Genomic DNA, 27,131 nt, shown 5'->3' on the forward strand with positions numbered 1-27,131 from the left:
GATGTGGTAGGACATGGGGAGAGCTTGGCCATAGCTCCAAAGCCCACACTGGACTCTTCTGGGATAAAAGGAACTCTCTCTTATGGACAGTAGTTGCTGTGGTGGTTTGTCCTGAGAAATGGTCTTCACAGTATTGTAATGCGTTTTCAACCATGAGTCAAAGCAAAGGGAGAAATTTGGACCTGTGACCAAATGGACAAAGCCCATCTCTAAGAGGGTCAGACCTCTCCTGACCCTCCAGATTCCCAGATCCCACCTAAACTGGCTCACCTCCTGTGAGCCAGTATGGAATTCACTCAAGAGAAGGAACACGGTTATTAAAAACGTCACTACCTCTCCTGGAAGCACTCAGCATCTCTCTTTTGCCTGTCTCCTTTGTGTGAACAAGCAGAATTCATTGTAGAGAGACGCAAGCCCAAACAAGTTAAAACAAGGCACAAGATAAAATTAGGCCAGCAAAAACTTAATATTTCACACACACTTCTCCCTCTGGGAAAAGGTGACAGAACAAACAGTATGCAACAGATATTAGTCACACTATCTAACGTGTCATGGAAGCAGCTCAGATGCTGTGGTGATAAGAACAGAATGGGAATGAATTCAGAGCAGCTCAACAAGTTATTCCAACAAATGCCTAATAAAATACCCACCTTTATGTCTCTTGTTGTGTGTGGGCTCAGTGGAGCATCAGTCAAGTGGGAGGAAAGCATTACACCTGCCTGGAGCAAAAACCTAGCAGCAAGCTCTGACTGAACTGGGGGAGCTGAAGGGAAGGCAGGGGACCGTGGTGTAAATTGCCATTTGTGTCACCGTCTAACAGCAACAGAGGCTGTACCTGTGTGTAGCAGAGCATCAGGAAACGCTGCCTCTGCAAAGGCCATGGAAAGGTGAGCCCAGAAGTGCCAGGGAAGTGTGGCACAGCATCAGGGAGGAGTGAAGAGGAGTGGTGGGAGATGTGACATTGGAAAGGCTGCCTGGAGGTGCACAGCTCCAGCCCTGCTACGAGTGTGGCTGCATGCTGTGCAAAGCCCTGTCCAGCTGAGCTGTGAAAATCCCCAAGGGTGCATGTGACAGTGTTCATAGGGGTTTTCAGGTGAGGGAAGAGACGAGAATGTTGACTCCATGTTCAGAAGGCTTGATTTATTATTTTATGATATATATTACATTAAAACTATACTAAAAAGAATAGAAGGAAAAGTTTCATCTCAGAAGGCTGGCTAAGCTAAGAATAGAAAGGAATGAATAACAAAGGTCTGTGTCTCAGACAGAGAGTCCAAGCTAACTGGGCTGGGATTGGCCATTAATTAGAAACATCCAACATGGACCAATCACAGATGCACCTGTTACATTCCACAGCAGCAGATAACCATTGTTTACGTTTTGTTCCTGAAGCCTCTCAGTTTCTCAGGAGGAAAAATCCTGAGAAAGGATTTTTAATTAAAAGATGTCTGTGACAGGTGCAGATTCCCCAGACACTCTGAGTCCTCATCCCAGGGTGCACCACCCTCATTGGGAAGATTTTATTCTTTGTGTCTGACCAGGGTTTTCCTCAGTGCAACTCATGTCCATTGCCTCGTGACTTTCTGCTGTCCACCTCTGAGGAGAGTGTGAATCAATGGTTTCTGAAACCTCCTTTCAGGCAGCAGAAGACTGTGACTAGATTCCCCCTCAGCCTTTTCTTGTCATGGCTTACAAACTCCATTTTCCTCAGCCTTTCCTAGTGTGCCACGTGCTTCTTGTAGCCCCGTGACCACCTCAGTGCCCTTCCACTGTGTCTCATATATCAGCCTAAAGAAAAAAAAAAAAAACCTTAGTAAAACTTATCTTGAGATAAAATGTGCTCAAATTCTGTCTTCAAACTCCAGATGTACCAGTCCATGGCCTTCTATTGACCCTAACCAAGCCTTGCTGGAGTCTTCAGCAATTCAAAAGAAGAATACTGCTCCAGGTTATAAAAAAGTTGTTTCAAAAAGGCAGTAGCTACACTGAAGATGATCAGTGAGCCATGCTGTTTGTGCATTGAATGGTTCTGTGGGTAAGACACTCATCTGGGGTTTTCAATCTGCCTGATGCTAAAGAGGGATCTGTAACACAGCACCTTCACCCCCTGTCCCAGGGGCACAGGACATTTTCGGCTGTAGAAGATGTCCCACTTTTCTAAAAAGCTGCTTATTCATAGCCAGTGACACTATTACTTTGTGGGCAAAAAAACCTGTTCTGTGAGTCAAGAGATATTGAATCAGACCCTTGCTTTGAACCAAGCAGAAATCAGGTCTCCCCCAGCCCAGCTGGTGGCCTTTCTGCTGGGACACACAAGTGTCCTCTCTCAAGGATGTGTGAATGATGCCTGCATCCTCTTAGGAGTCCAACCCAGAAAGTTTTCTTTGCAAAATTGAACTGTGAGCAATGTCAGGTTGACTGAAAAAAATCTATTTTCCCCATTTATGAAAATCTGTGGTCTATTTTCCCCCCACCCCAGGGCATAAACTCCATGCTGGCAGCCAGCAGTACCCGTGCCCTGCTTGGGAATGACAGTGACACTGTTACAGCAAAATGTCCTGAGCAAATCTTGCAGGGAATTGTCAGGAAAGCAGTAAGGATAGAAGCAGATTAGAGTTGTCAGCTGGAGAGCACTCACAGACACAGAGGTCAGGCCTCTCACCAATACCCAGCCCAGGCTGAGCACTCCAGATGCTGTCTGAGAAAAAAATGTCTGGCTACTAAAGCTGCTGGAGCAAAGTGCCAGTTTTTCCCATCCTCAGCCCCTCACTCAGGATGTGTGATTGCATCTGTGGGCATCTTACTGTGAGGACAGAAAGAGAGACCTGCCCTGGTATCCTGTTCTGGAGTGGTGCTATAGGAGGAGCAGACAGGGGAAAGAATTTCATTTTATGAGTGCTTTTTGCCCAAGGGATGTAAGCCCAGAAATCCAACTCTATCCTGGGCTGATCCCCCAGCAGAGGAGGGGATCCTGCCCCTGTGCCCCTGGGCTCAGGTGAGAGCCCACCTGCAGAGCTGCCCCAGCCCTGGCTCCAGCAGCACAAGGAGCTGGAGCTGCTGCAGCCAGTGCAGAGGAGGCCACGGAGCTGCTGCCAGGGCTGGAGCCCCTCTGCTCTGGAGCCAGCCTGGCACAGCTGGGGCTGTTCAGCTGCACCAGAGGAGCTCCAGGGACACCTCAGAGCCCCTGCCAGGGCCTCCAGGGGCTCCAGGAGAGCTGCACAGCCCCTGGGGACAAGGCAGGCAGGGACAGCACCCAGGCAATGGCTCCCACGGCCAGAGGGCAGGCACAGATTTTGGCACATTGGGAATTAGGAATTGCTGGCTGGGAGGGTGGGCAGGCCCTGGCCCAGGGTGCCCAGAGCAGCTGTGGCTGCCCCTGGATCCCTGGCAGTGTCCAAGGCCAGGCTGGATGGGGCTGGGAGCAGCCTGGGACAGTGGGAGGTGTCCCTGTACATGGCAGGGGATGGAATGAGATGATTCTTAAATGTTGTTTCCAAACCATTCTGTGATTTTGTGGTCACAGCAAGGGACACAGAAGCAGCAGCAGGGGCAGGCTGACCTCTGTGTCACAATGTGGGTACATTGGCTCTCACTTACCCAGCATGGACCCATTAAATGTTGGTCATCCAGCCCAAGCACATCGTGTGGTGGGACCTGGGTATCCCCAGGGAAGCCCCAGGTCCCACCTTAAGTGGGGGCAGGTAAGGAATTATTGAGGCATTGCCCCCTCTCTCAGGTCTGCCTGTCTCATAACTACAGAGGGCCCCTGAGCAGTTTGTTGGAAGGGATGAAAGCTGAATGTAGCCTTTTTCAGTGACTAAAATAGCAGAAAATTAATCCCATCCTGCAAGGAGATGTTTGTGGGTGTTCCACACACAGAGGATGATGCAGGATTTTGGTTTCAGTCATGAGGGTCAAGCGAGTCATCTCAGTGAGCTGAGCTGAGACTATATTTAATTTCTGCCTGTTCCTCTCAGTAAAACCAGCTCCTGCTTGGCAATGAGCCCACTACTTTGCACTGCACCCAAGCTATTTTTTTAGGATACCTAGAACTTGCTGTGGGCATCCAGAGTGCTTTTCATCTCAAACTTCATTGCTAATTATGCAAGGAGCCTAACTGGGCTATAGAACACCAATAAGCCACGAAGCAAAAGTGGCAGAAGCGTGTATGAATAACACATTGATAATTTGCTTTGTAGCTGAGCAAATACAGTAGTTGACAGGAACATTAAACCAACAATTTGAAATTAATTGCCCACTGTCTCCGGCAATGGAAAGGTTTGACATGTCCAATTATTTGATTTACCCCTACCCAGCCTTTTTCCAGATGTCATGTAAAACATGCTCCACAAAGTCTCCCACTCCTGGAAATACACAGCACCTGGAATTCACCTTTAAAGGCTCAAACACAGGATTTCATGCTTCTGTCGCATGTCATTATTCTTCACTCGAACCTAGGAACTTCTGACTGTAAAACAAAAAGACTTCTCTCTTTTGCAAAGAATAAAAGTCAGCTTCAGCTATATAATTCTCAATTCTCAATAATAACTCTTAAATTCTCCTAATCTCCTTTATACAAAGGAGAAAGGACTGAATAAAGACCGAGTCCCACATGCAGGATTATTTGTGACGTTTGAATGCAATGCAATTAGTGCTTCATTAAGGCAGCTTCTTATCTGTCTGGCTTTGACAGCACAAAGTAACATTAAAATTCTGAGGGAAGCAATTCTGCAGAATTCAACAGTCTCATAATTCCTGCTATTTCACTGAGCTTTCATCCTTACTTGTTTCTAGCTTTTCAACTTCAAAGCTAAGGCACTGGGCAGCAGGTGAAATCATCACAGGGACTGAGGAAGCAGCTATCCCAGGAAGAGTTTTCCAAAGTATGCATTTAGATAAGTTTCCTAATTAGAGTGAAATTTTTTTAATGCTGATGGTAGTGAGGCCCTGGCCCAGGGTGCCCAGAGCAGCTGTGGCTGCCCCTGGATCCCTGGAATGTCCAAGGCCAGGCTGGATGGGGCTTGGAGCACCTGGGATGGTGGGAGGTGTCCCTGCCCATGGCAGGGGGTGGAATGAGATGAACTTTATTGTCCCCTCCAACCCAAACTATTCTGTGATTCTATGATTTTGTTCCCTGGTTTTTCAGAAACACACAGCAGTGTCATGGCAGCTTGGTGTGGAAGAAGATGAGATTCAGCATCAGATCAGTGGAAAAAATCCCCAGTCTGTGTTCCTCCAGCAGTGGTGTGATCAGGAAGCATTGCTCAGCTTTGGAGAACATTCACCATGCCTGTTTGGGCATAGTAATGATCAATATTGTTCATTTTGTTGCAAAACATCACTAATCAAATTTTGTTCCCTGTAGAGGTTTAGGTACTAGCATTTAAAACATATTGTGACTTGTGGTAGCAAGTTTGAATTTGCAGCACCAGGTTCATTACTTTGCTGAGATTCTGAATGAAATTTTAGTGTATTTTTATGTAGACAGAAAAAAATATGACTACTTGCCTGCTTGTAAATTGAATCTTTTGGCTGTGTACAGAATCATTGATAATTCATGCATTTTAATTGGTATTTATGCATTTCTATATCTGCTGAACTAAAAGCAGTATAAATTATGGCTAGCAACAGTTTACCAAAAGACCAAAGAGAATTAAAAAGATCATTTATTGTTAGTTTAACAGAACAAGAAAACTGAGAATATCGTGTAGATAAATGGAGCAACAAATGGTTAATTACGGGGTTGATGGCTTAATCTAGCTTCTCATTTCACTGTGCTAGTTAGCACTAACTGTGAACCATCTGTCTGAGAGTTTAGCACTACCCCCACAAGTATTTCATTATGCAGTCTTAATATGCACTTTTGACAGAAATGGAAATGGGCTCCGATCAGTTTTCATGTCACACCAGGCTACGTAAGTTTTTAAGGCTGGAATACAAATCAGAGAACAAAAATCCTTCCTCCCCTCTTCCAGAATGGTTCTGTAAGCCACCCTCTGCCTGGGAATGCAAATGCTGTGTTTACCTTTTCAGGGAAGGTGGGAAAGAAAACCAATAAATACAGTTATCTACGTAACACTGGAGTTAAAAAATCCTCTGTGATGTGTTTATCTAAAAAAAATTAGGGACTATAGGCATAATTTCCATAAGCTTCTAAAATCATATAATTATAAAAGATGGTTTGGGTTCGAAGGAACCTTAAGGACTTTCCAGTTCAACTCCTTGCCACAGGCAGGGACAGCTTCCACTATCCCAGGGTGCTCCAAGCCCCATCCAGCCTGGCCTTGTACACTTCCAGGGATCCAGGGGCAGCCACAGCTGTGCCGGGTCCTCAATACCCTCACAGTCAAGAGTTTCTTTCTAATGTCTAACCTAAATCTCTCCTCTTTTAGTGTAAAACCCTTGCCCCTCATTCTGTCACTATCTGCCCAAGTAAAAAATTGCTCTTCCTCGTTTTCACAAGCCCTCTTTTAAGTCTGTCTCAAGACCTGCTCTTGTTGCATGGGTCCACCTGTGGCTTCTGCAGAGCTGGAAGGCGGGTGTAGGTCTGCTGGAGGGGTGCAAATGAGAGTCCTCTGTGCTCAATTCCCTGGGAAATCTTTGCTTTTGGTAGCAGGCTGAGGGTTTGGAATGCCTGGACAGACAAGGCAGCAGGAAGGTGGAAGGCACACCTAAAGATGCAGCCACCCCTTGCCTTTGTGCTGCTGCTGATTCATGGCTGCAAGACCTGGAGTGCCTCTGGATGAATAAGCTTTATTTGATTTCATTTTATACGAATAAGATTTATAAAACTCAGGGGAAAGCATGTGAGAAATTACAAAGGGAGTTTGACCAAGATATCTGAATCAAATCAGACAACAGATTGAGTTATTCCTTAGGCACAGAGGGAAACTCTGCATCTGTGGCATCAGTTCTAAAGATATATGCTGGTGGCCTAATCCTTTGAGGAGCTGCAGAAGCATCATCATAAAATCATGGAATGTTAAGGGTTGGAAGGGACTTTAAAACTCATCCAGCCCCACCCTCTGCTGGGGACATCTTCCACTATTCCAGATGGCTCCAAGCTCTGTCCAACCTGGCATTGGACAATTCTAGGGATGGGGCAGCCACAATCTCCCTGGGCAACCTGTGCCAGTATTTTGCCACACTCACAGTAAAAATTTATTTCTAATGTCCAACCTGAATTCATCCTCTTTTGGTTCCTCTCCTTCCCCAGCTGCTGAGAAAAAAAATTAAAAGTAGAAATGTTGAAGTAGAAATGGTACTACAGCACAGAAATTCTTCTGAAAGTGAAGAGAAATCCATCACTTCACTGAAAACTGGTGGCTGTGTAGGGTCAGTGTTTAGAAACACATTACCTATGTGAAAAAGACTGCAGTAAATTAGTCAAAATAGGATAAAAGGACCCAATTAAAAAATCATGCAGTGTTTCCTCTGACCGTGGTTAAGCTAATAGGTCCTAAACTGTTCTCATGAAAAGGTCAAGATACAGAAACCCAGCAGGGTGTCATCTCCAGGAAAAGCATGGTAAGGAAAATGGCAGAGATGTGTTTCTCCATTAATGACATCTCATGGTCTGCAATCAGCACATCATTCCCCCTCTGTCTTACAAATTTTACTATAGGGACCCACAACAAGCAAACTACTTCTGTCTGCCCAGACAGAGGTGATCCTTACAAGGAGCTGATGGTTTGACAGCAAAGATAAAGGCAAGCACTGTACTTTTGTGCGAGGTAGGACATCAGGGAGAAAGTACCATCAATTTGCATGCTGCATTCAAAATGCCAGATAAAAAAGACACCTCATTTGTATGGACAAGAAAAGAAATAAATGTGTGTGCTAGAGGAGAAGGAAAGAGGAAAGATGGGATGATCCAGCAGAATGGATGGGTTATTTGGGAATGTCTCACCCAGCCCAGGGTGTCTCTGTCTGGCAAACACCCACCCTCCCAAGGATTCAGATTCCCACATGGCAGAGATCTGCAGGGGCCAACGGCACAATCCAGAGACCAGAAAACACTGCAGGAGTCCTGGTGACAAAGCAAGGCTCGTGCAGAGGAGAGTGAGCAGAATCTGTGGTGAAACCATAGAATCATTTATGCTGGAAAAGATGTCCAATATGATCACGTCCACCCATTAACCCAGCACCACAGTGATCATTGTAAAACCATAGCCCACAGATGTGCCACACCCACAAGCCTTTTGAACACTTCCAGACATGATGATTCCACCACAAGAAAAGCTCCAAAGTACAGCTTTTCCCTCTGCTCTCTTCTTTTGTGACTCAATTCCTGCCGGGAAAAACCGGCAGAAAAACCGTGAGACACCAAACAGAAAAAAAATGTAGAAAATTAATGAAAATGGGTCCCTTGGTGCCTTTCTCCTCTTTGCCAAGGGCTGAGAGGCTCCAGGAGAGGCAGGCTGTGGGTGACCTGTGATGCCAGGAGCGTTACCCTTTCCATGAACCAGTGCGGGCGCGTCCCCTTCCCATCCGTCCGGATCCTCATCTTCCTGAGGGGCGCGATGTCGGCGATCTCCATGATGAAACTGTCCTCCTGGCCCCGCTCAAACCTGCAGGGATTGCAACAACAGGGAGGTTTTCCTGCTGCTTTATAGCCTCTCCACACTTCTGTCCTGTGCCCCAGCCCTGGCCATGCCAACAGCCTCAAATCAGAAGTTTATGAATGTTCTTTATTGGACTTGAGCTTTCCTGTGTTGCAATCACCAGCTATTCTGCTGTTGGCAAGACACCTCGGTGCAGATTTGACAGGGATTCCTCCTTCCCTGGAAAACACAGCCCACCTGGAGCTGCTCCAGGCAGCCTGTGGCATACACTACTGTTCTGTTTGCAGCAGGAACAATAGCAGCTCACAGTCAGGCTTCTGAACATCGCCTCCCTCCTGGCAGCTGCCCACTTGCCTGTCCTTGGCCAGTTCCAGCTAGAAGGCAAAATAATTTTGCCTCATCTCCTTCCCCCTGAGGCTCAGCACAAAACTTTGTGTTTTGTGGAGAGAGGCAGTCGCTGCAGCTCAGCTGAATGTGGCACTGGGATTGGAGCCCGGCGCCCAAGTTTAGTAAGCACAGGCAAATTGTGTTAGAGTGGAGACAAAGCCAGCCTGATGGAATTGGGGGATTTGGATTTGCAGACTGTCTCTGCCTCTGGTAAGAACCAGGGTGGGCTTGTGTAAGCTTGCGTGAAAGACCTTCCCCAGTGTGTGGCTCCTGTACAGGCACAGGGATATGCAGGAGCTGCTCATCCATAGCAATCAGCAGGAAGCAGGAGAAGGGAAAAAACAGCTAACATGTGCTTCCCAAAGAAGATTACATTGGCTAGGACTGCACCTTCCCTCCCTCCTGGCATCACTGGTGTTGATGGAAAGCCTTGCTTCAGTGGAAGTGCTGCCTCAGGCTCAATATTGCTCTGTTCTGAACAAGTGTATCTTCCTGTTTGCTCCCTCAGATACGTGGGGACCTGCTGCGGTCTTGGAATTGGAAATCTAATCCTTGCTAAGGAGAATGGCAGCCAAATCCAGGAGGTCCACCAAGCACGTGGTGACCACTCTGCTGCTGAGGTTTCTCCTTCATGCAAACTTCTTGTTGTGGGGGAATTTCCTGAGTGTGCTAGGAGGTTTGGGAAGAGCCCTGCAAACTGTGGGCACTGCCACAACAGAAACAATCCATAACTATGATATCTCATTCCTGGCAATGCACACAGCCTCCCATAGCTGTGCAGTGCCAGAATGTGGAGAAAAAACCCCCAATTTTCCTTACCAACCTCTGTTCAGATTACCCCCTGCAGGATGAATGTGATTATACTCACACCATTATCTGAGCATGCATAGCTGCAGATGTTAGTAATAGGGGTTGGCTCGAGCCTCTCAGTTTGCATCCAGGCATTGCTTCCTCTGCACTCCCAGAGGCATTTGGACAGGGCATTTTGGTCCCAGTCCATTTCTAGTTATTAAGGGTTATGTTTGCTCTTTGAAAAACTCCTTTTTCTTCTTATTTGTCTTTCCTGTGGTACCGGATACTGAGGCAGCCTGTCTCACTGTGAGAAATAGAATGTACTTTTGTCCCTGAACTGGATTGATTTCCACATCTATTTAACAAAAAGGTGTGACCCTTCCAGTCTAAATTGTCCTGTGATCCTATGATCAGTTTTTATTACAATCACTATTACCTACAAAGCTTCATAGAAATCTCTCACTCTGAGGCTTTCCAGGCTGAGCAGCTCTAAGCTAAAATGTCTGCTAGCAAAATACAACATTCTTTATCTTCAGCAAATGCCTTGTTTGAAGTTTGTAACACTGATACCCATCTGCTTCTTCCAAGAGGAAAGTACTAGAGGAAGGTGATTGCCAAAGTGACAAACTGGGTGACCCAGAAGCTCTTTGCTATCCCTAATTTGTATGAAGATGAACATAAACCTGAAAAAAAAAATAAAATTGAGAAGGGAAGAAGTAGCCAGACAAGCTGACTGCTGCTATTCCCTTTTCAGGACACTGAACCATTTATCTACAGGATTTCATTAAGCTTTCCTACCCATGCCTGCCCTTATAAATATTTCCATTGCCCAGGGGTCTTGGCAATAAGTGTAATGTAGCGAAAATTGCCTTAAATCTGTGGCAGGTTAGACAGACGGCTCTTGGTAATACACTAAGCTGCTGTGAGTGAATTGGCACTGGATGGCCCCAATAAAGATGAAGAGCCTTTTACCATTGGGTTGCAGCAGCTCTCCCCCATCCCCTGCTCTGCTGGTGCAAGGGCTGGAGAGATTTCCATGTGGAAAGGAGCCAGGAGAGCCTGTGCTGTTAACAGCTGGATGAAGACTGGTGGCAGTGGTGCAGAAGCAGGCAGGATGTGAATTTGGGGACTCGAATGTCCTCTGCAGAGGGTGCTAATGAGATGACAAGAGCTCTGTACAGCTGGAGGTGTGATGCAGAGATGTGCCAGCAGAATAGCACAGCATCCTGGGGATATTAACATAATAAGAGTTGTGCCTTACACTTCCTTTTCTTTACACAGCCCTAGTGATTTTTCAACACCTTTCACAGCTCCTCTACTGTCAGATGATAACCCAAGCAACTAATAACACAGAGACTTTTCTATTATCCTGCATTGCATTTTCATACTTTTATATCAGAGATTGTCCATCCCACCCATGTAGACAGATGGGAAGTGTTTTTAGAGGCCACAAGTTTAGGGGTATGGCTTGCCCCAGATGCAGCAAACTTACATCCATGCTCCTGAGGGGCTGGAGATGTCTTGATCCCCTTTTGAGGTTTTTGCTTGAAACACCCAGGTATGAAATCTGCTTAATTTCTGACTCTAAACATCAGTGGTCCATTTTCCTGCCTACCAGGACTGAGAGTTAGGATTAAATGAGTGGAAGACAGGCCAGTTTGGGCTTGCCCAGGGTGTTGTAAGAGGGGTGCCATTGAAGGCCACACTTGCTGGTAAGCCAGGGGCATTGCCCCACATGTTGGATGTTCCTCAGTGGTGGGGAGCAGCAAGCCCCAAGAGCTGTGGTTTCCTGCATGACTCAGCTGTGCTTCTCACAGATATTTCAGTCAACAGCACCTCTGTTGCATTTTTTTCCACAACAGACAAGGCTCATGCTTGTCACTAACTAGACACATGAAGCTCTCAATCTTAGCTATGTTTGTCCAGACACCCACTCTGCTACAACAGCTTCAAGTGAAACATTCCCTGAGCAAACACCTCTGTGCAAGGTGCACCTTATCTCTCAGTTATCCAGCATTCCCTCAGCAAGCTGAGCTCAAACTGTGTGGCCAAAAGCTCCCACCCTTTGATGCTCTGTAGATGTCTTGCTGAATAAGATCAGAGCTAATCTATTAATTAAATGTAAGCATGATGCCATTGAAAGACAGTTCATTCTTGAGCATGCCAAAGCTTTCTGTACTAGGGAAGGTGCTAGGAGGGAACAAATAAGCATTGGGAAGTGGATGATTGGTGGCGTGTTTATGGGTTTTATGGCTTATGGAAGTGCTGGCATCAGGCTAGGGTTATAGTGTTTGTTAGCTGTTTCTGCTGAAGAAAACATGAGGTTTGTCATTTTTAGTAAAATCAGGGCATTCAGTACAGCATTCTCTGCCACCACCCATCCATTTCCCAGTGCAATCCTGGGCAGTGTTCACAGTTCTTCTTGGGGACAATGCAGGACTTCATACTTTTGTTCAAGGTGCTTATCTCTAAAGCCACTGAGGAACAGGTTAAACAAAACTTGCACAAATAACAAAGGGTGTTTTCCCTGGCTATACAGTGCTCTCTTTTCCTTTGCTTTGCTAAAAATCTGACAGAAATACTTACAAGGGGCCCAGGTCTGAATCTATAATGTCAGTGGGAGTAAATGTTTGTGTTGCAGTGGGAGCATGATCAAAGCTCTGAGTGCTTCTTGACTCGACACTGAAATCTGCCATCACTCCACTTCTAACCAACAAAAATGACAGCCACTGTACCTGTCCCCATTTTTTTCCAGCAGCAGCTCCTCGGTGTTCCCATTGGATCCAAAGACAGTCATGAAAATATTGGCATCGGTGCCGCCTCCTTCGATGTCTCCGGTCACAACCGTGACTTCGTAGAGGATCTGGGGAGGGTTGGAAGCAATCAGAAATTAAAACAGCTGTCCTTAACCCAAGCCAAACTAGGCTGATGCCTCAGGTTTTACTTTTTTTATATTTTTCAGATTCTGTGCTGCTTTAGTGTGTGGGTCTGAGCTTCATATTAGGGGATGGTGAGATCTGTTCACAGAGCAGGGAGACAAAACAATTCCTTCTCTAGATGGGCACCTAGGACAAATGATCCAAATTTCAGGCCCAAGAGCATAAACAACATGGACTGAAGAGATAAAAACAAGAAGGATGGGAATTCATAACCTAAAGCTGTAATTGTACAATTAACTCCAATGTGCAAATAGAGCAGAACTTATAAAAGTGAGAGACCTCATGACTGATCGTGCATTTTGTGACCATTTTGGTTCATCTTGGGTGTAGCTCTTGTACTCCCCAAAGTGTATCAATTGAGGCCTCCTAATAAATCCCTACTTTATTCTGTAGCTCTGTCTAGTCTCTGTTCTAGGTCAGCCTTCACAAGGCAGCAGGCTTTCCTGGGGATCTGCTTCATTGACAGAAAAGGTTCCAACACAGCTTCTTGGTTCTGATCCACACCATTGTTTTCAGAGGCAAAGTTAGGCATCAAAACTCACTACAGGACTTTCCATCTATGACCTTCTCTACAGATTTTCCCAGTCTCAAAAGAGACACATTTATTGTGACGACACCTGAACTTCAGAATCACTGGATGTATTGGGTTGAAAGGGACATTTAAAGCTCATCCTGTTCTACCTTCTGCCATGGACAGGGACACTTTCCACTATCCCAGGCTGATCCAAGCCCTGCCCAACCTGGCCTGGGACAATTTCAGGGATCCAGGGCCAGCCACAGCTCCTCTGGGCACCCTGGGCCAGGGCCTCATCGCCCTCAGTGTAAAAAAATTATTCCTTTTATCTAATGCAAGTCAACCTTCCCTCAGTTTAAACCTGTTATCCCTTGTCCTGTTGCAATACCAGTGATGCAGATCTCTGAAGCTGCTTCTTCAGAGGAGTCACAACCATCACATCAATAGCTGGGTCTCCAACCCTCTGCTACCAAGTGTCTCTGCCTGGTCACCTCCAGCACTCCAGCTCTGTACTGCACCAAATTCTTGCTAATTTTAAAAAAGAGTTTCCCAGGAAAACAATTGTTCCTTTTTCTTGGCTGCAAAATGTTTCCTCCAAAACGTCAGTGTTTATCTAGGCAATGTTTATTCCAATATCACTAACAGTTTGGAGGTTTATACATCAGAACACTCCTTGTGGTACAAAAATTCAGCTGTCCTGCTGTCCAAGGGGATGCTCACTATTGCATCAGCTGCAGAGTCCTCCCAGAACTTGTGTGCACTGAAGGCATGCCAGTTTGTGAAAAGATGTTTTCTACAGTTTTCACCTTACTAGCCTAATTTTGTTCTATTCTCCTGATGTGGGAACAATAAGACTCTGAATAAACATGTCAAAAATGTGCAAATCCCAGTGGCCATCAGGGGTTTTAAGACTTCTAGACCACTTAGATGCTTCCAAGGTCATAGCTATGGTACCAAGGCTTCTTTAAGACGTAGAGGAATATCAAGAAACACCTCACAGAAACATATTTTAAATAGTGCCCTGCTAGCCAAGTTTTATTGGCTTGAATTTTGGCTGCCACATAAATAAACAGTGCAAAGGAATAACATGATATAAAAAATATTTTTCACATTTGTTTGAACCTGAGTAACCTGTTGATCACATATTCACCCGCACATATTTTAAATCTTAGCAATGCATCCTATTTTTTTACAGGAAGGAGAAAAACTCTTTTACCACTGCATTGAAGGCTTCTAATGGCTGTGGTGGACATTGAGTAATTTCTCCAACTATGGGAAAACAAATACTCAATTTAAAGCAGAAAGAGGGAATATCAAGCCAAGAAGAAAATTAAGTTGAAATGAGTACGCAGGGCTGTACAAAAGCCAAGCAGGAAAAAAAAAATTAGAAAAGTATTAATCTTCCCAGTGATGCTAAACATATCAGTTGTCTTTGAACTCTAAAATGCCTGTAAGACTCAGTTTTTAACTACAGCTATTAACGAGAGAACAGTCCCAAATTCCCTCAACTAGGAGACTGATCAGAAAGTCAAATGCTCACTTCTGTTTACAAGGCCCAAGCATCTGCCCAGATTTCCTTCAAGTCTCCCATCAAGTTTCTGGCCCAACATCACAGGGAAAAAAAATTGTTGCTAGATGTGTCTATTTTTGGTGTGTTTATGAAAATAAATATTCAGGATTGTGCTGTTAAAGGAAGACTGAACATAAGTCTTCATTAAGATCCACTTCAATCTATGGGCAAGCCATCAGCTCACCAATAGAGGCTTGGAAACCTCATCCAGGAGGTTAAACGACAGATGGGGCATTTTTTATGAGATCGGTTTTAACCTTGGTATTAAGTCTGAGGAAGGTTTTAATACCCTCTTAGGTCAATTCCACTACTGAAATCTGCATTGATTTGGTGAATCCTTCACAAATGCTGAAAAAGTTATCAATTTTTTGCATGTCTGAGGAACAAGAAAGATTTCAGGAGAATATCTTTAGCTTGGGGATCAAGAGCAGCATAAAGAAAAAATAATGTACTATGGAAGTGTAACCTGATTGTAAATAGAAGCACATCTGTAGAGATTTTAAATTGCCACACAGGTATTTAAATTGCCACAGATATTTAAACACGGTGTTATTGTCACATTCATCCAGACTGTTATTTCTGCTACAAATCTTACATCCAAAATCAGCATAGCTCAGCTTTGCAATTTGTACTTGTTTGAAATACGGTGTACCAGATATTACTTCAAAATTCATATATTTGAATGAAAAAAAGATAGAGTTTTATTCATCATTGATTCAACTTTCGTTAGTTATTCTCACCAAAAATCAGGCTTACAAATGTTTTCACGTTTCAACAACTTCCAGTAATTATTTATTTCCCTATCTCCTGTTAGAAAATTTGGTATGTAGCCACATCATGGAGGGATTAAAACATTAGGATATTTGCACTGCTCTAATCTGATGAGTTACAAGTAATCCTTCACCTTGCAGCTGTTCCCACTCCAGGGGTACCAGGTGGCCCAGTGGGTGACAAGATGAGGACAGGCTGCTGAGCTGCGCCTCACCTGCTCTGCCCTCCCACTCTGCCATGGCTGCATCCAGCCAGCCTCACTAAACAGGGCCCTAAACAGTCGTGGTCCTAAACCAAACCTAAAGATTTTGCTAATAAAATAACATAGGGAAGGAAAAGGGGAAAGGGGAAAGGGGAAAGGGGACGGGGAAGGGGGAAGGGGGAAGGGGGAAGGGGGAAGGGGGAAGGGGAAGGAGAGGAGAGGAGAGGAGAGGAGAGGAGAGGAGAGGAGAGGAGAGGAGAGGAGAGGAGAGGAGAGGAGAGGAGAGGAGAGGAGAGGAGAGGAGAGGAGAGGAGAGGAGAGGAGAGGAGAGGAGAGGAGAGGAGAGGAGAGGAGAGGAGAGGAGAGGAGAGGAGAGGAGAGGAGAGGAGAGGAGAGGAGAGGAGAGGAGAGGAGAGGAGAGGAGAGGAGAGGAGAGGAGAGGAGAGGAGAGGAGAGGAGAGGAGAGGAGAGGAGAGGAGAGGAGAGGAGAGGAGAGGAGAGGAGAGGAGAGGAGAGGAGAGGAGAGGAGAGGAGAGGAGAGGAGAGGAGAGGAGAGGAGAGGAGAGGAGAGGAGAGGAGAGGAGAGGAGAGGAGAGGAGAGGAGAGGAGAGGAGAGGAGAGGAGAGGAGAGGAGAGGAGAGGAGAGGAGAGGAGAGGAGAGGAGAGGAGAGGCTCAAGCCAATTACAAAAGTCAAAGCATGAGAGCTGCTGGCACATGAGCTATGCCAGCAGAGCTCCCTGCAGCAGCCAAAGGCACAGAGGGAGCTTGGTGCCTACCTTGATGCCAACGTTAACACATTCTGCATCCAGGATGTTGAGGATCCGTGAGGTGAGCCCATCCCCTTTGTCTCTGGCCAGCCAGCACTTGCAGACAAAGTTGTACATGACGCCTTTGGTGGGCACGACAATGGTGAGCTCTTCCATCATCCAGCAGCTCTCGGGGGTAGCACCATCATGCCCCACCTGTGAGGGACAGAGAGAAAACTCCTCCTGGGAAAGGGGATTTCTCTGGGAGGGGGTGATTCACCTGGAAATGAGGGACTCAGAGGCTGTGTACACCCTCACAGCAAACCATTCCTCACGGGAATGGAGGAAAATGGTGCCATTGCCATGGGCAAGGGAGCTCAGGCCATCAGCTGCTATGCATGAGGGAAGGCCAGTCTCAGAAAAAAGGCAAGGAAGACTGGACTGACCTACATGGAAACATGTCCAGCCTCTTGTCACTCTGCTCCTGCCCCATTGACCTCTATAGGCTCATTTTCACTTGGCAGCAGACACACTTCTCCACCTTTACAAGCCTTTCCACTTCTGTCACTACACTTGGAAGTGATTATTCAAAGCTTTATAGCCAAGAGGAAAGACGCTCAGCAAACACCCACGTGTATTATTACAAGCACTTCCCTCACAAATCCACATAACAGTGAACTGAATGTATGAGGCTGTTTCTCTGCTTCCCATCCCCTTGGAGTGCAAAAGCTCTGTCTTTGTACAGGAGACAACAGATGGAGTTACATCTGTAGCTGGTTGATTTTCAAGGACCACCTCCTCCAGCCTCAAGAATGATCTGTCCTGGAGACCAGGAAGGCACATAAGGGTGGCCACAAGCCTGCATGGATTAACAAGGAGCTCCTGAAAAAATTTAAGTGGAAAGAGGAAGAATACTAGAGGTGGCAGCAGGGGCAGATATCCTGCAGAAATACAGAGACAGTGCAGGAATGAGTTAATGATGAAATCCAGAGCCCACCTGGAACTGAATCAGCCAAAACCCAGGGTTCCTGTAGGTATATCAGCAGCAAAACAATGTTGACAGTGTAAATCTCTCCAAGAACCTACATGTGTCTCTCTTAAAGAAGATAGGGAATTCAACCTGGGGCAGACTTGGAAGCAAAATTATGTATCAAAGTTAATGTATCAACCTTGGTCAGTCATTCCAATGAGCTATCTGTCCATAAAAGACCTAACTGCACTTAATTATTTTCAGAGAAAATGTTGTTTCTGTCATTTCCAGGAAAATGAGGTCCTTAATCCAAATACCTCACTGGTTTTTGTTTTTAAATTATTAGGATATTTAGGGAGGCTCAGAAAGCAATTTTTAATAACAGATTCATCTAGGGTGATATATCTGTGGTAACTTTTTCCCAAAAACAAGTGATCTTTTCTGTCTGACGGTCTCAGCCATCACTGCTATTAGGAGTATTATTGCTGTACTAATGTCTGTGCAGCTGCAGAAAATTAGAGCTAACCACTAGGGAAATTCAACTCTACAATGGATGCATTAATCCTCGGATTCTTGGGGTGTGAGGTGAATGGGAATATAACATTTGCCTTCCCATTCCCTCCCTGCCAGCTTGGCTGAGCCCAAAGTCAGTGTCTTAGTGCAGCTCTGGTGCAGGATGGCATGGATGTGGTAGTGGGAAAAGTTCAGGGCCATGGTTCTGCAGTGACAAAGCGGCTGGAGGAAAAATCCTAATAAGCCTCATAAAATTAGCTGGTCTTTTGGGTTCATTGCACACCCCCACCTGCTCACATCATAGAATCATAAAGGACTTGAAAGCCCATCTCATTCTAACCCTGCTGCCATGGGCAGGGACACCTTCCACTATCCAGGCTGCTCCAAGCCCCATTCAGCCTACCCTTGAACAATTCCATGATGGGATATCCATCTTTGCACAGCTTCTCTGTGAAAAGTTTCTTTCCAAGACCTTGCTAGCTGCCACATCTTCACAGCAAACTTAAACTTCTTTGGTATCAGTGACAGCCAGAAGGAAACAACCTGTGCATCCAGCTGCCTTGGAGAACCTGTGCACTAACAACTTTCCAAGGACCTCAAGAAAAATGTAAATTCTGGGACAAATTCAGTCTGTGCCAGCCAAGACTTCCCTGTGGCTGGACTTCAGGAGCAGAGCACCAGGATTTGAGTTTCAGTTCCAGGTAGATCTTCAGACAGACCATGCCAATGGAGTGAATAATGCCAAGCCATGGCCACACCAGCAGCATAGCCTGGATGTGGCATATCAATATCACAGCAAGTGGGTTGGGCTGAGATGTTTGAGCTAAATTAGAGTGACAGAATTTCAAAGACAGGTGGATCCTTACTTGGACTGTTTGAAAACGTTCATACCTTGTTCCTCCTGTCTTTCTGGGGGAGGAGGGATTGCACTTCACTGAGACTGAGATTCACAGTGTATACTGGGCAGCTCAGGATCACATAGAAACTGAGCACAATGGCAGAGGGAAAATCTGAGAGAATATTTGTGGAAAGAAGGTTCAGGGAATACTAGAGAGACCTGAGGGTCAGGTCCCTAGTCCCTGAGGGACTGGACTTGCATTTGCAACATTTCAGTGTCCTTGATCTTCCTCTGTGTTCATGGTGGGGAGAGGCTTTGAACCAGAAGACGTTCGTGAAAACAAACCAATGCAGGACTCTCCTAGACATATCTATGTCTCCCTGCAGCAACAACAGCCTAGAAACAGAGATACTTTCATTCATGTGGAGAAGAAATACTCAAAATTACTTTGAAAACACAGTATAAAGTGTCTACACCGAATAACTTGTGTTTTTTGTTTTCATGTCAGAGTGTCTATTAAAGTCCACCAGTAGTAAATATTATATTTGTAGGCTTACAAGACAGGAATAAATGTGGCCCTTTCAAATTACTTCATGTTCCACTGTTTCTGCTCTCAGTGGAGTGCATTTGTAGCAGGTGCATAATACCAAACCAGGAGTAGAATCACACTGCAAATCTCACCGCCCTGCTAAATGTACAGTCTGCTGCCTGGGTTGTACAGAGGGCTCCTGGAAACTTAATCCTCATACTCTGCTGTTTTCACATGGTAACTCACACTCAGAACTTTTCACCTTCCACACAAACAGACAAATGCCAAACCCAAGAACGAACTGTTCCTCACTTTTCCCCAAGTAGATAACTAGCAATTTTCTGCAATGTCCCCGAACACTGCAATTTTCTAGAAGGAAAATGCGGGCTGGTGCCATGGCAACCACGGCAGACTAGCACATCAATGTCATCCCTGGGACACGGGTCCAAAAGAGGGGACCTTCCAAGCTGAGGGCACTGTGTGAGGGAAGGCAGAAGGCCAGGAGCAGGTGGCTCCTTCAGCTGTGAGCTGGGGAGTCACAAACCAGAAGGGAACAGGGAGCCAGGGGTGAGGCAGCAGGCTGGTGAGATCACTCAGTACAGGGGTGAAAGAGTGCACAGGAACATCACCAGCCTGAAAGATATATGTTATTTCTTTTCCTAGCTCTCTACATTTTATTTGCAACCTCTTATCTTCTTTCCCATTTGTATTCCTTTTCAAATTAATTTTTGCCTTGCTTCTGCCTATTTCAAAGCGTCTTCTCCTACTTCTTTTTTCTACCCATTCCCTACCCTATTCACTGTATCTTTTCCAGCATCCCTTTATATTTCTTTCTTCAGGTTGTTCTTCCTGTCTCTCTGACCCTGAGGGTGACACTGTTATTTTCCTCCCTCTCTGTCCCACTCCCTGGCTGTTTCCCTGTGTGCACAATGTGGAAGAGAAGGATTGATGCACTTGCTTCACTATAAAAAGTTTGACCTCGAGATGGGCCAGACAGAAAGTGCCACTGATACAAAATAACTGGGAGTGCATTAAGAAAATGGCTTGATAATAAACTCAAATCTGATACAGAGATTTCTCAAGATGTCAGAATTCATTGCTTGAGTGAAAGTCAGTGTGAGTGACAGTCCCTCAGCTGCAACAGCAGTACATACAGATGCAAGGATTTTCTCATTAGTTAGGATTTCTCTTTCTTTCTTGTCTCTTTGCCATTATACAGGCACACACATCAACAGATAGGATTACTTCCACAAAGGGATGTGGTAAAAACAAAATTAAATAGGCTCCTAGAATCCTCAAGTGCTGTGGGTTTCAGTACTTGAGGGGCTGGAGCAAGATTTAAGGAGGTGGAACTGCCATATGAAACAAGAATGATGTACACAAACGCTCTGGAATATTCATGCCAAGTTTAAGCCTGGTGATGGAAAGTCTATGCAAATTGTGTCTCCCTGAGCCATAACAGAAAAAATGGTTCCTGTACCGAAATCTGTTTGAGCACATTACTTACAAATTATGATTAATTTTCTTCTCTAAGTCTGTGTCCTCCAAGCTGTGAAAACAATTTTCCTGTTTATCTGGGAAATTATACAAGATGTGTTTCTCACAATTTATGAAACCCTATTGGAAGTAGTGAAAAAAATCAACTAGTAAAAAAGACCAATGAAGAACTGCATCCTGGGAAGCTTTACTGCATCTGGCAATAGCAGGGATTGAGTAAGAAAAAGCAGTGCCAGGGATGGGGCAAAACAGGGATGTGTTATAACTTCTTTATAATTCACAATTCTCTTCCGCTTCACGAGGATCCTGGTTTTATGCAAAGTAAAGCATACTTATTTACAGATTCAGAGGCATGCAAAATCTCATCAGCAAAGTCTTGTTTACATTCTTTCTAGACCCAAGAGCCTTTCCTCCACTGCTAAGAATAACGGAACCACGTGCTTTATTTGGCCACGTATTTCATACGCCTCCGGCGCTCGCGCTGCGTTCACAACATACCTCCACTTTTTTGATCTCCCCAACATCTAGGCCCCAAACTGAAAATTTCTCCACAGAGCCATCTGCAAATTCGTCCTTTCCTTCTGGGAGATCCAGCCACAGCCTCTCAGTCCGCAGCTTCTGTGGGCCCATGATGATGATGAACACGCGGCTGTCGGTGCTGGAGTCGTACTCCGTGCCCGTCGTGACGGTGATGTGGTACGGGATCACTGCCACACAGAGAGAGGTTTGCTCATCACAAAACCCACACACATATGCACTTCTATGAGACTTGAGAAAACCCATCCCATCAGAGGGAGCAGCTGTGCGTGCCAAATAGGTTCACATCCCATTGAATTCATTTGGAGAAGTGATAACATCATGCTTTGTTGGGCCACAAGTGTGCTTTGGAGACCACTTTCCCATAGCGTGCTTGGGACTGAATTCTGCAAGGGTTAATTTCCCCAGACAACCCTACTGGCTTCAAGGAGGCTGTAAGTCCAGATTTCTCCCTATATGCACGACAGAACAGCAGAAGGTCTGAACCCTTATTGACACCAAGAGACCTTCCTGAAGATGAGTCTGAGCACCTAAATCTTAAACAGGCTATTAGGCTAAAGTGATCTTACACTCCCCATTCAATAAAGACAAATAAATCTGTGCTGACTCCAAGGTAAGCCATCACTGACTGAATGTCCCAGAACAACCACAAATGCTCTCCTTTGTGCTTCATTCAAGGATTGCTGTGATCTATGGGGCAGCTCACGGTTTCAGCATCCCCGTACAAACCCAGACAGAAGAGAACAGTTCATTGTATTAAAGGTAAGTCGCTCAATATGTCTGTGTGTTGCATAACCATTTTGGTTGGGGGGAAAACCTTCAGGGCAAGGCTTGGTAAAAGAGGAGGTGGTTTTTCTGTGGTTTTCAGAAATTTCAGTTCAGCTGTTAAAAGGGAGGAAGTGCCAGACTGCTTTTCAAAGGCTTTCCAAAAGCTCATTTGGGTAAGCCGAGCAGGCGGTGCAGAATTGGTCGCTGAATACTCGTTTGATTTCTCAGAACATTTGTGCAGGGCTGTTCAAACAGTTCTGACAAGACTCAGAGCTCTGAAACTTGCTTCGTCACAGACTGGAAGCAGCCTGGCTTCATCATCACTCTTCTGATTAAAAATAAAAAAGTTTGTAAGTTGACAAAAAAAAATTTGGCTGGTTTTCAAATTACCCAAGATTGACATCTAATTTTGCTTTATGATGACTAGCAACATTTTTGAGGTGGGGTTTGTACTAGAAAATATGTATACTTCACATCAGACTCAGAATACTTTTGCAACATCAGAGAAGGCATAAATTCATGCTGAACAAATCTGTCCTTACCTCTGGACAGAGCAGAACCCAAAAAGATTCGTTCAGCTCCAATTTGAGGATTTTATGTACCAACATAAAATGAGATGATGATTAGGCAAGATTTATTCTCCCATTTGTGGTATAATTTACATTCTAGTGGGTATATCACCACAATGATGCATTTAGCAGGAAAGGGGTTTAGTTGTAGTCAAGGTAGATTTTATAAGAATATATTAAGGGGTCATGTTTAGGACATCTTCAGACTTTAAAATAAAGTATATTTTGAATAGGGACATTTTCTTCCATATGGGTTTTGTCCTGTTCTGCTGTGACAGACTAGGTTCAGAGAACTACCAGCATTTCTAGGTGATCCTTAACCCAAGGTACTTGAAGCACCTATAAAAAAGAAATGAGAACTTTGAGTAGCTATAATTTCCCACTTTAAATAATGGACACAGAGATCCAGAGTAGCTTACTATCAGAAGGCAGGAAACATCCTTTGCTGTTCTTTCCTCTGAAAACTGGAAAAATGGATCCCTAAATTAGTTTATCTTCCCTCTCTGTTCTCTCCCCCTTTATCTGGGACTCCTATTACCCCTTTTTCAAACACAGGAGAAAGCAAAACCTGCAGCAAACGGCCACAGCAGGACACCCCAGGTCCTCCAGCCCATCTCCCCTTGTCCTTGAGTGCCAGCACAGGGTTCAGGCTGCTTGAGGCCATGTGTTCCCCTCTCAGGAGTGTGGGTTTCCTTAGGGATCCATCCATGCCATCTCCAGCATGGGAGAAGGTTCCCAGTTCAGATTCCAGCTGCATCCTAGCCAAGAGGACTTTTCCCTGAGCTCCATCCTCACATCCTGCACCTCCTGCCCCTCGGAGGCATTTGCCAGATTGATCTCAGCACAGTCAGGACTGGGCTGAGTGACAAAATTCCCTCCCTTTCCCAGCCAAATCCCTGTTCCAGAGTGAGCCAGCTGAGCTGGCTTCTTATCCCACTGGGAAGATGGCTGCCTGGCTCACCCAGTCCATCTTATCCGACATTCCTTCAGGAAATCTGACATTCCTTCAGGAAGCAGCTTCCTTAACGAGGCCATGCCACTGAGCAGAGATAGTGGTGATGACAGGCTCCAGGGCTCAGGGGAACAAGGACCCTGGCACAATGAGGACAATGGGAACTGCTCTCCTAGCTCTGCTGGAGAGGAGCTCTCCTGGGAAATGATGATATTTCACCCATTATTTGTGAAACTACACGGGATGTCAACGTGGCAGATGTTATCCATTGTCACTGCACAGAAGTAATATCAGAGGGAACATGGAAATAACTTTTTTTTTTATTTGAACACAATGTGGGATTGCAAAAGAAGGACTGCCCCAAGACACATGGGTTGCAGGCCAGGTTTAGCAATGTGCAGCATTAAATCTGTCTCCAAGTGAAAGGTGTGGGATGTGCAACCCAGGTATCACACCTCAAGCTACTGGGCATCAGAGGAGCTGCAAACCATCCCTGTGACCACCTCTGGGCTCTGTGTGAGTCCCCCTGGAGAGCTATCTTTAGCTCCTAAGGAAAATGACATAATTTTCACTTCATTTACCATGGAAGCTTAAGATAAATTTAATCATTTTGCACTTGCTGTGGATTAAAAGCACATAGACAGACAGTAACTGTGATGCAGCTGCTGCTCAGTCAATAAAACATAGTATTGTAATCACACATCTAAAATCTTAATCTAAAGCTAAAAGGCCTCGTGTAGGATATCAAAGAGCTGTGGTTTCAATTTAGCTCATAAGACATTGTCCTGGAATGCCGAGGTAGTCATAAAAAGGGTATCTAAATCATGGAATCATAGAAAAGCAAGGTTGGAAGGGTCCTTGAAGTTCATCTCATTCCAAGTCCCCTGCCATGGGCAGGGACACTCTCCACTAGACCCACAGGACAGCTGTTGTGATGCACACTATGTGTGGCAAGGAAAAAGAAACCTAAACCAGTTCTAAAAATAAATCAGATTTAAATTCAAATTAAATAACATTTCATCTTGAAACATCATCTCAATTGAGTCAAACAAACAGTTTGGAAACACTTGATTTTCTGTGAATTTCATGACTTATCCCACTGTTGAGGTCAGAGAGCTGCAGGAAAAGCAGCAAACACAGGAACACAAGTCCTGATCCAGCCTTTCCCAAAGCAGTCACAGCACAAAGAAAGAGAAGTAATTGTTCTGCCTCTCCTGGCTCTTCAGCAGGATGAACACAACCTCTTAAGCACTGCAAACACAGAAATACAAGTCCTAATCCAGCCTTTCCCAAAGCAGTCACAGCACAAGGGAAGAGAAGTAATTGTTCTGCCTCTCCTGGCTCTTCAGTGGGATGAATGCAGCTTCTTAAGCACTGAAAGCCAGGAGCACAGGGGTGCATGCAACCAAACACTCAGGCACTGCCACTCACGTGAGCCTTCCTCTGCTGCCTTGACCAGGTTGGACTTTTTGGGCTCCTTTGTGTTGGCATTGCTGTCCTGGCTGGACACACTGAGCGAGGCTCCATCCAGGCTGTTCCGCTCACCATTGTAGCTCTGGGTGGGGAATGGTTGGGAAAATAATGAGGCTGAACTCTCGTGGTGTCCCCTGTTTCCTTGTGCTTCCAAGAACATGAGAAGAAATGCCTCTAGTCCCCCAGGTACCTTTTTGGTCAGTGTAGCTTGAATAAATGTGACTTGTATTGTACTGGTGGATTTTCATTTACTTCATTGGTAACCCTGGCAGGCCGTTTTGGATGTGTGTTACATTAAAAGAAAATATAACAGACATAAGATTCTTGTGAGTTGTGACCTTTTCTGTGCTGCCTGTCTGAAATTGTCTGAGGTTGTCTGAAATTCAGATCAATGGAGCAGTGCCAGAGCTCATAGGATCACAGAAGGGACCTTAAATGTCATCTTGCTCCAACTCCCCATCGGCAGGGACACCTTCAACTATCCCAGGTCGCTCCAAGCCCCATCCAACCTGGCCTTGGACACTGCCAGGGATCCAGGGACAGCCACAGCTCCTCTGGGCATCCACAGGGCCTCCCCATCCTCACAGGGAAAAATTTTTTCTAATATGAAATCTAAACCATCTCTCTTTCAATCTGAACCCGTACCCCTCCTGTCCCATCACTCCAGGCCCTTTTAAATTGTCTCTCTCCATTTTTCTTGTCATCTCTCTTCAGGCACTGGAAGGCTGCAGTTGGGTCACCCCAAAGCTGCCTCTTCTCAGGCTGAACAGTCCCAATTCTCTCAGCAGAGCTGCTCCATCCCTCTGATCACGTTGGTGCCTCTGGATTCCCTGCAGCAGCTCCAGCTCCTTGTGCTGCTGGAGCCAGGGCTGGGGCAGCTCTGCAGGTGGGCTCTCACCTGAGCCCAGGGGCACAGGGGCAGGATCCCCCTGCCCTGCTGCCCACGCTGGGGATCAGCCCAGGGCAGGGGGTTCAGGCTGGGGCAGGCCCAGCTCTCACCCACAGCTCCCCCAGCTCCTGCTCCCAGGGCTGCTCATTAGGTACAGGTCAAATATCACAAGAGGCAGAGTACTGCAAACCTGAGTGATGGGAAACACTGGCTGTGTTTGAAGAGTTACTAACAATGCATTTGGTGCCATTGTCTAACAAATGTGAGGCTTTTGTAAAAAAAATAGATGTGAGGCTAATGTCAAATAATTATTTGACAGTGTGAGGCACACTGTCAAATAACATAAAAAAATTGAGTGATTAGTTTTTCCTCATTATGAATTGATATAAGCAACAGAGTAAGGCTGTCCAGAAGCACTGACAGGGTTGTGTGCTGCAGTTTTATGAGGCAGCATAAGGCAACACTCATCCATGGTGTAACTCCTCTTACATCCACTCTGCTGCCTTCAGGATGAGTCCAGGACAATTCCATTGATGATCACTTTAGTGGTAACCATCACTTACAGCGCACTTTGCAAAGTGGACTCCTTAAATAAAATGAACTTATAATCAGCTGCTTTATTATGTCTCACTGTATAGAAGTAAGAGAAGTCTATTAATCTTGTTTGCTAATTTTAATTAGAGCATGTACCTTGAATTCTAATTAGCTGCACTAGGCTGATAAGCAATGGAGAGCGTGCAAGTAGAAAGGACACTTCAGTGAAAAACATTTGGTGCTTTGAGTGGTAGCAGAGGGACCTGGCTTTTATGTCAGGCAGTGGTGGAATGGGGATCTGAAAAGAAATAAATCACCCAGTCCAAGTGAGGATGAAGTGAATGGACCCACCACTCTGGTTGGAGGACTTTGAATAGTGAGACCAACTAATCACCTGCTTTGTGGGCATGGCAAGGACAGCAGCAGGGAAATGCTGTGTATCAGCAAGGTAGCGAACTCTCATCTGAAGGGTTTCTTACTTTCACTCCTTGATTTTTCTGCTGAAATTGCAAATTACAGAGCTAGTGATAATGGGCTGAGAGTGGCCTTAATTTCAGCCCTCATTTGAAAACCAGA

The 27,131-nt window shown here is 45.4% G+C and overlaps 1 protein-coding gene across 1 annotated transcript in view; it reads right to left on the reverse strand.

Moving 5' to 3' along the window:
* The window catches only part of LOXHD1 (lipoxygenase homology PLAT domains 1), a 79,808-nt gene that overhangs the window by 23,746 nt on the left and 28,931 nt on the right, over positions 1–27,131 (reverse strand). Inside the window, exons 15-19 of the mRNA XM_059491857.1 lie at positions 25,091–25,214; positions 21,332–21,540; positions 16,517–16,702; positions 12,479–12,606; positions 8,453–8,570 (exon numbers count right to left, since the gene is read on the reverse strand). Coding sequence (XP_059347840.1) covers positions 8,453–8,570; positions 12,479–12,606; positions 16,517–16,702; positions 21,332–21,540; positions 25,091–25,214 — 765 coding nt within the window. The remainder of the gene's footprint in view (positions 1–8,452; positions 8,571–12,478; positions 12,607–16,516; positions 16,703–21,331; positions 21,541–25,090; positions 25,215–27,131) is intronic.

Source organism: Ammospiza nelsoni, chromosome Z (assembly GCF_027579445.1).
Source record: "Ammospiza nelsoni isolate bAmmNel1 chromosome Z, bAmmNel1.pri, whole genome shotgun sequence".
Classification (NCBI taxonomy): domain Eukaryota; kingdom Metazoa; phylum Chordata; class Aves; order Passeriformes; family Passerellidae; genus Ammospiza; species Ammospiza nelsoni.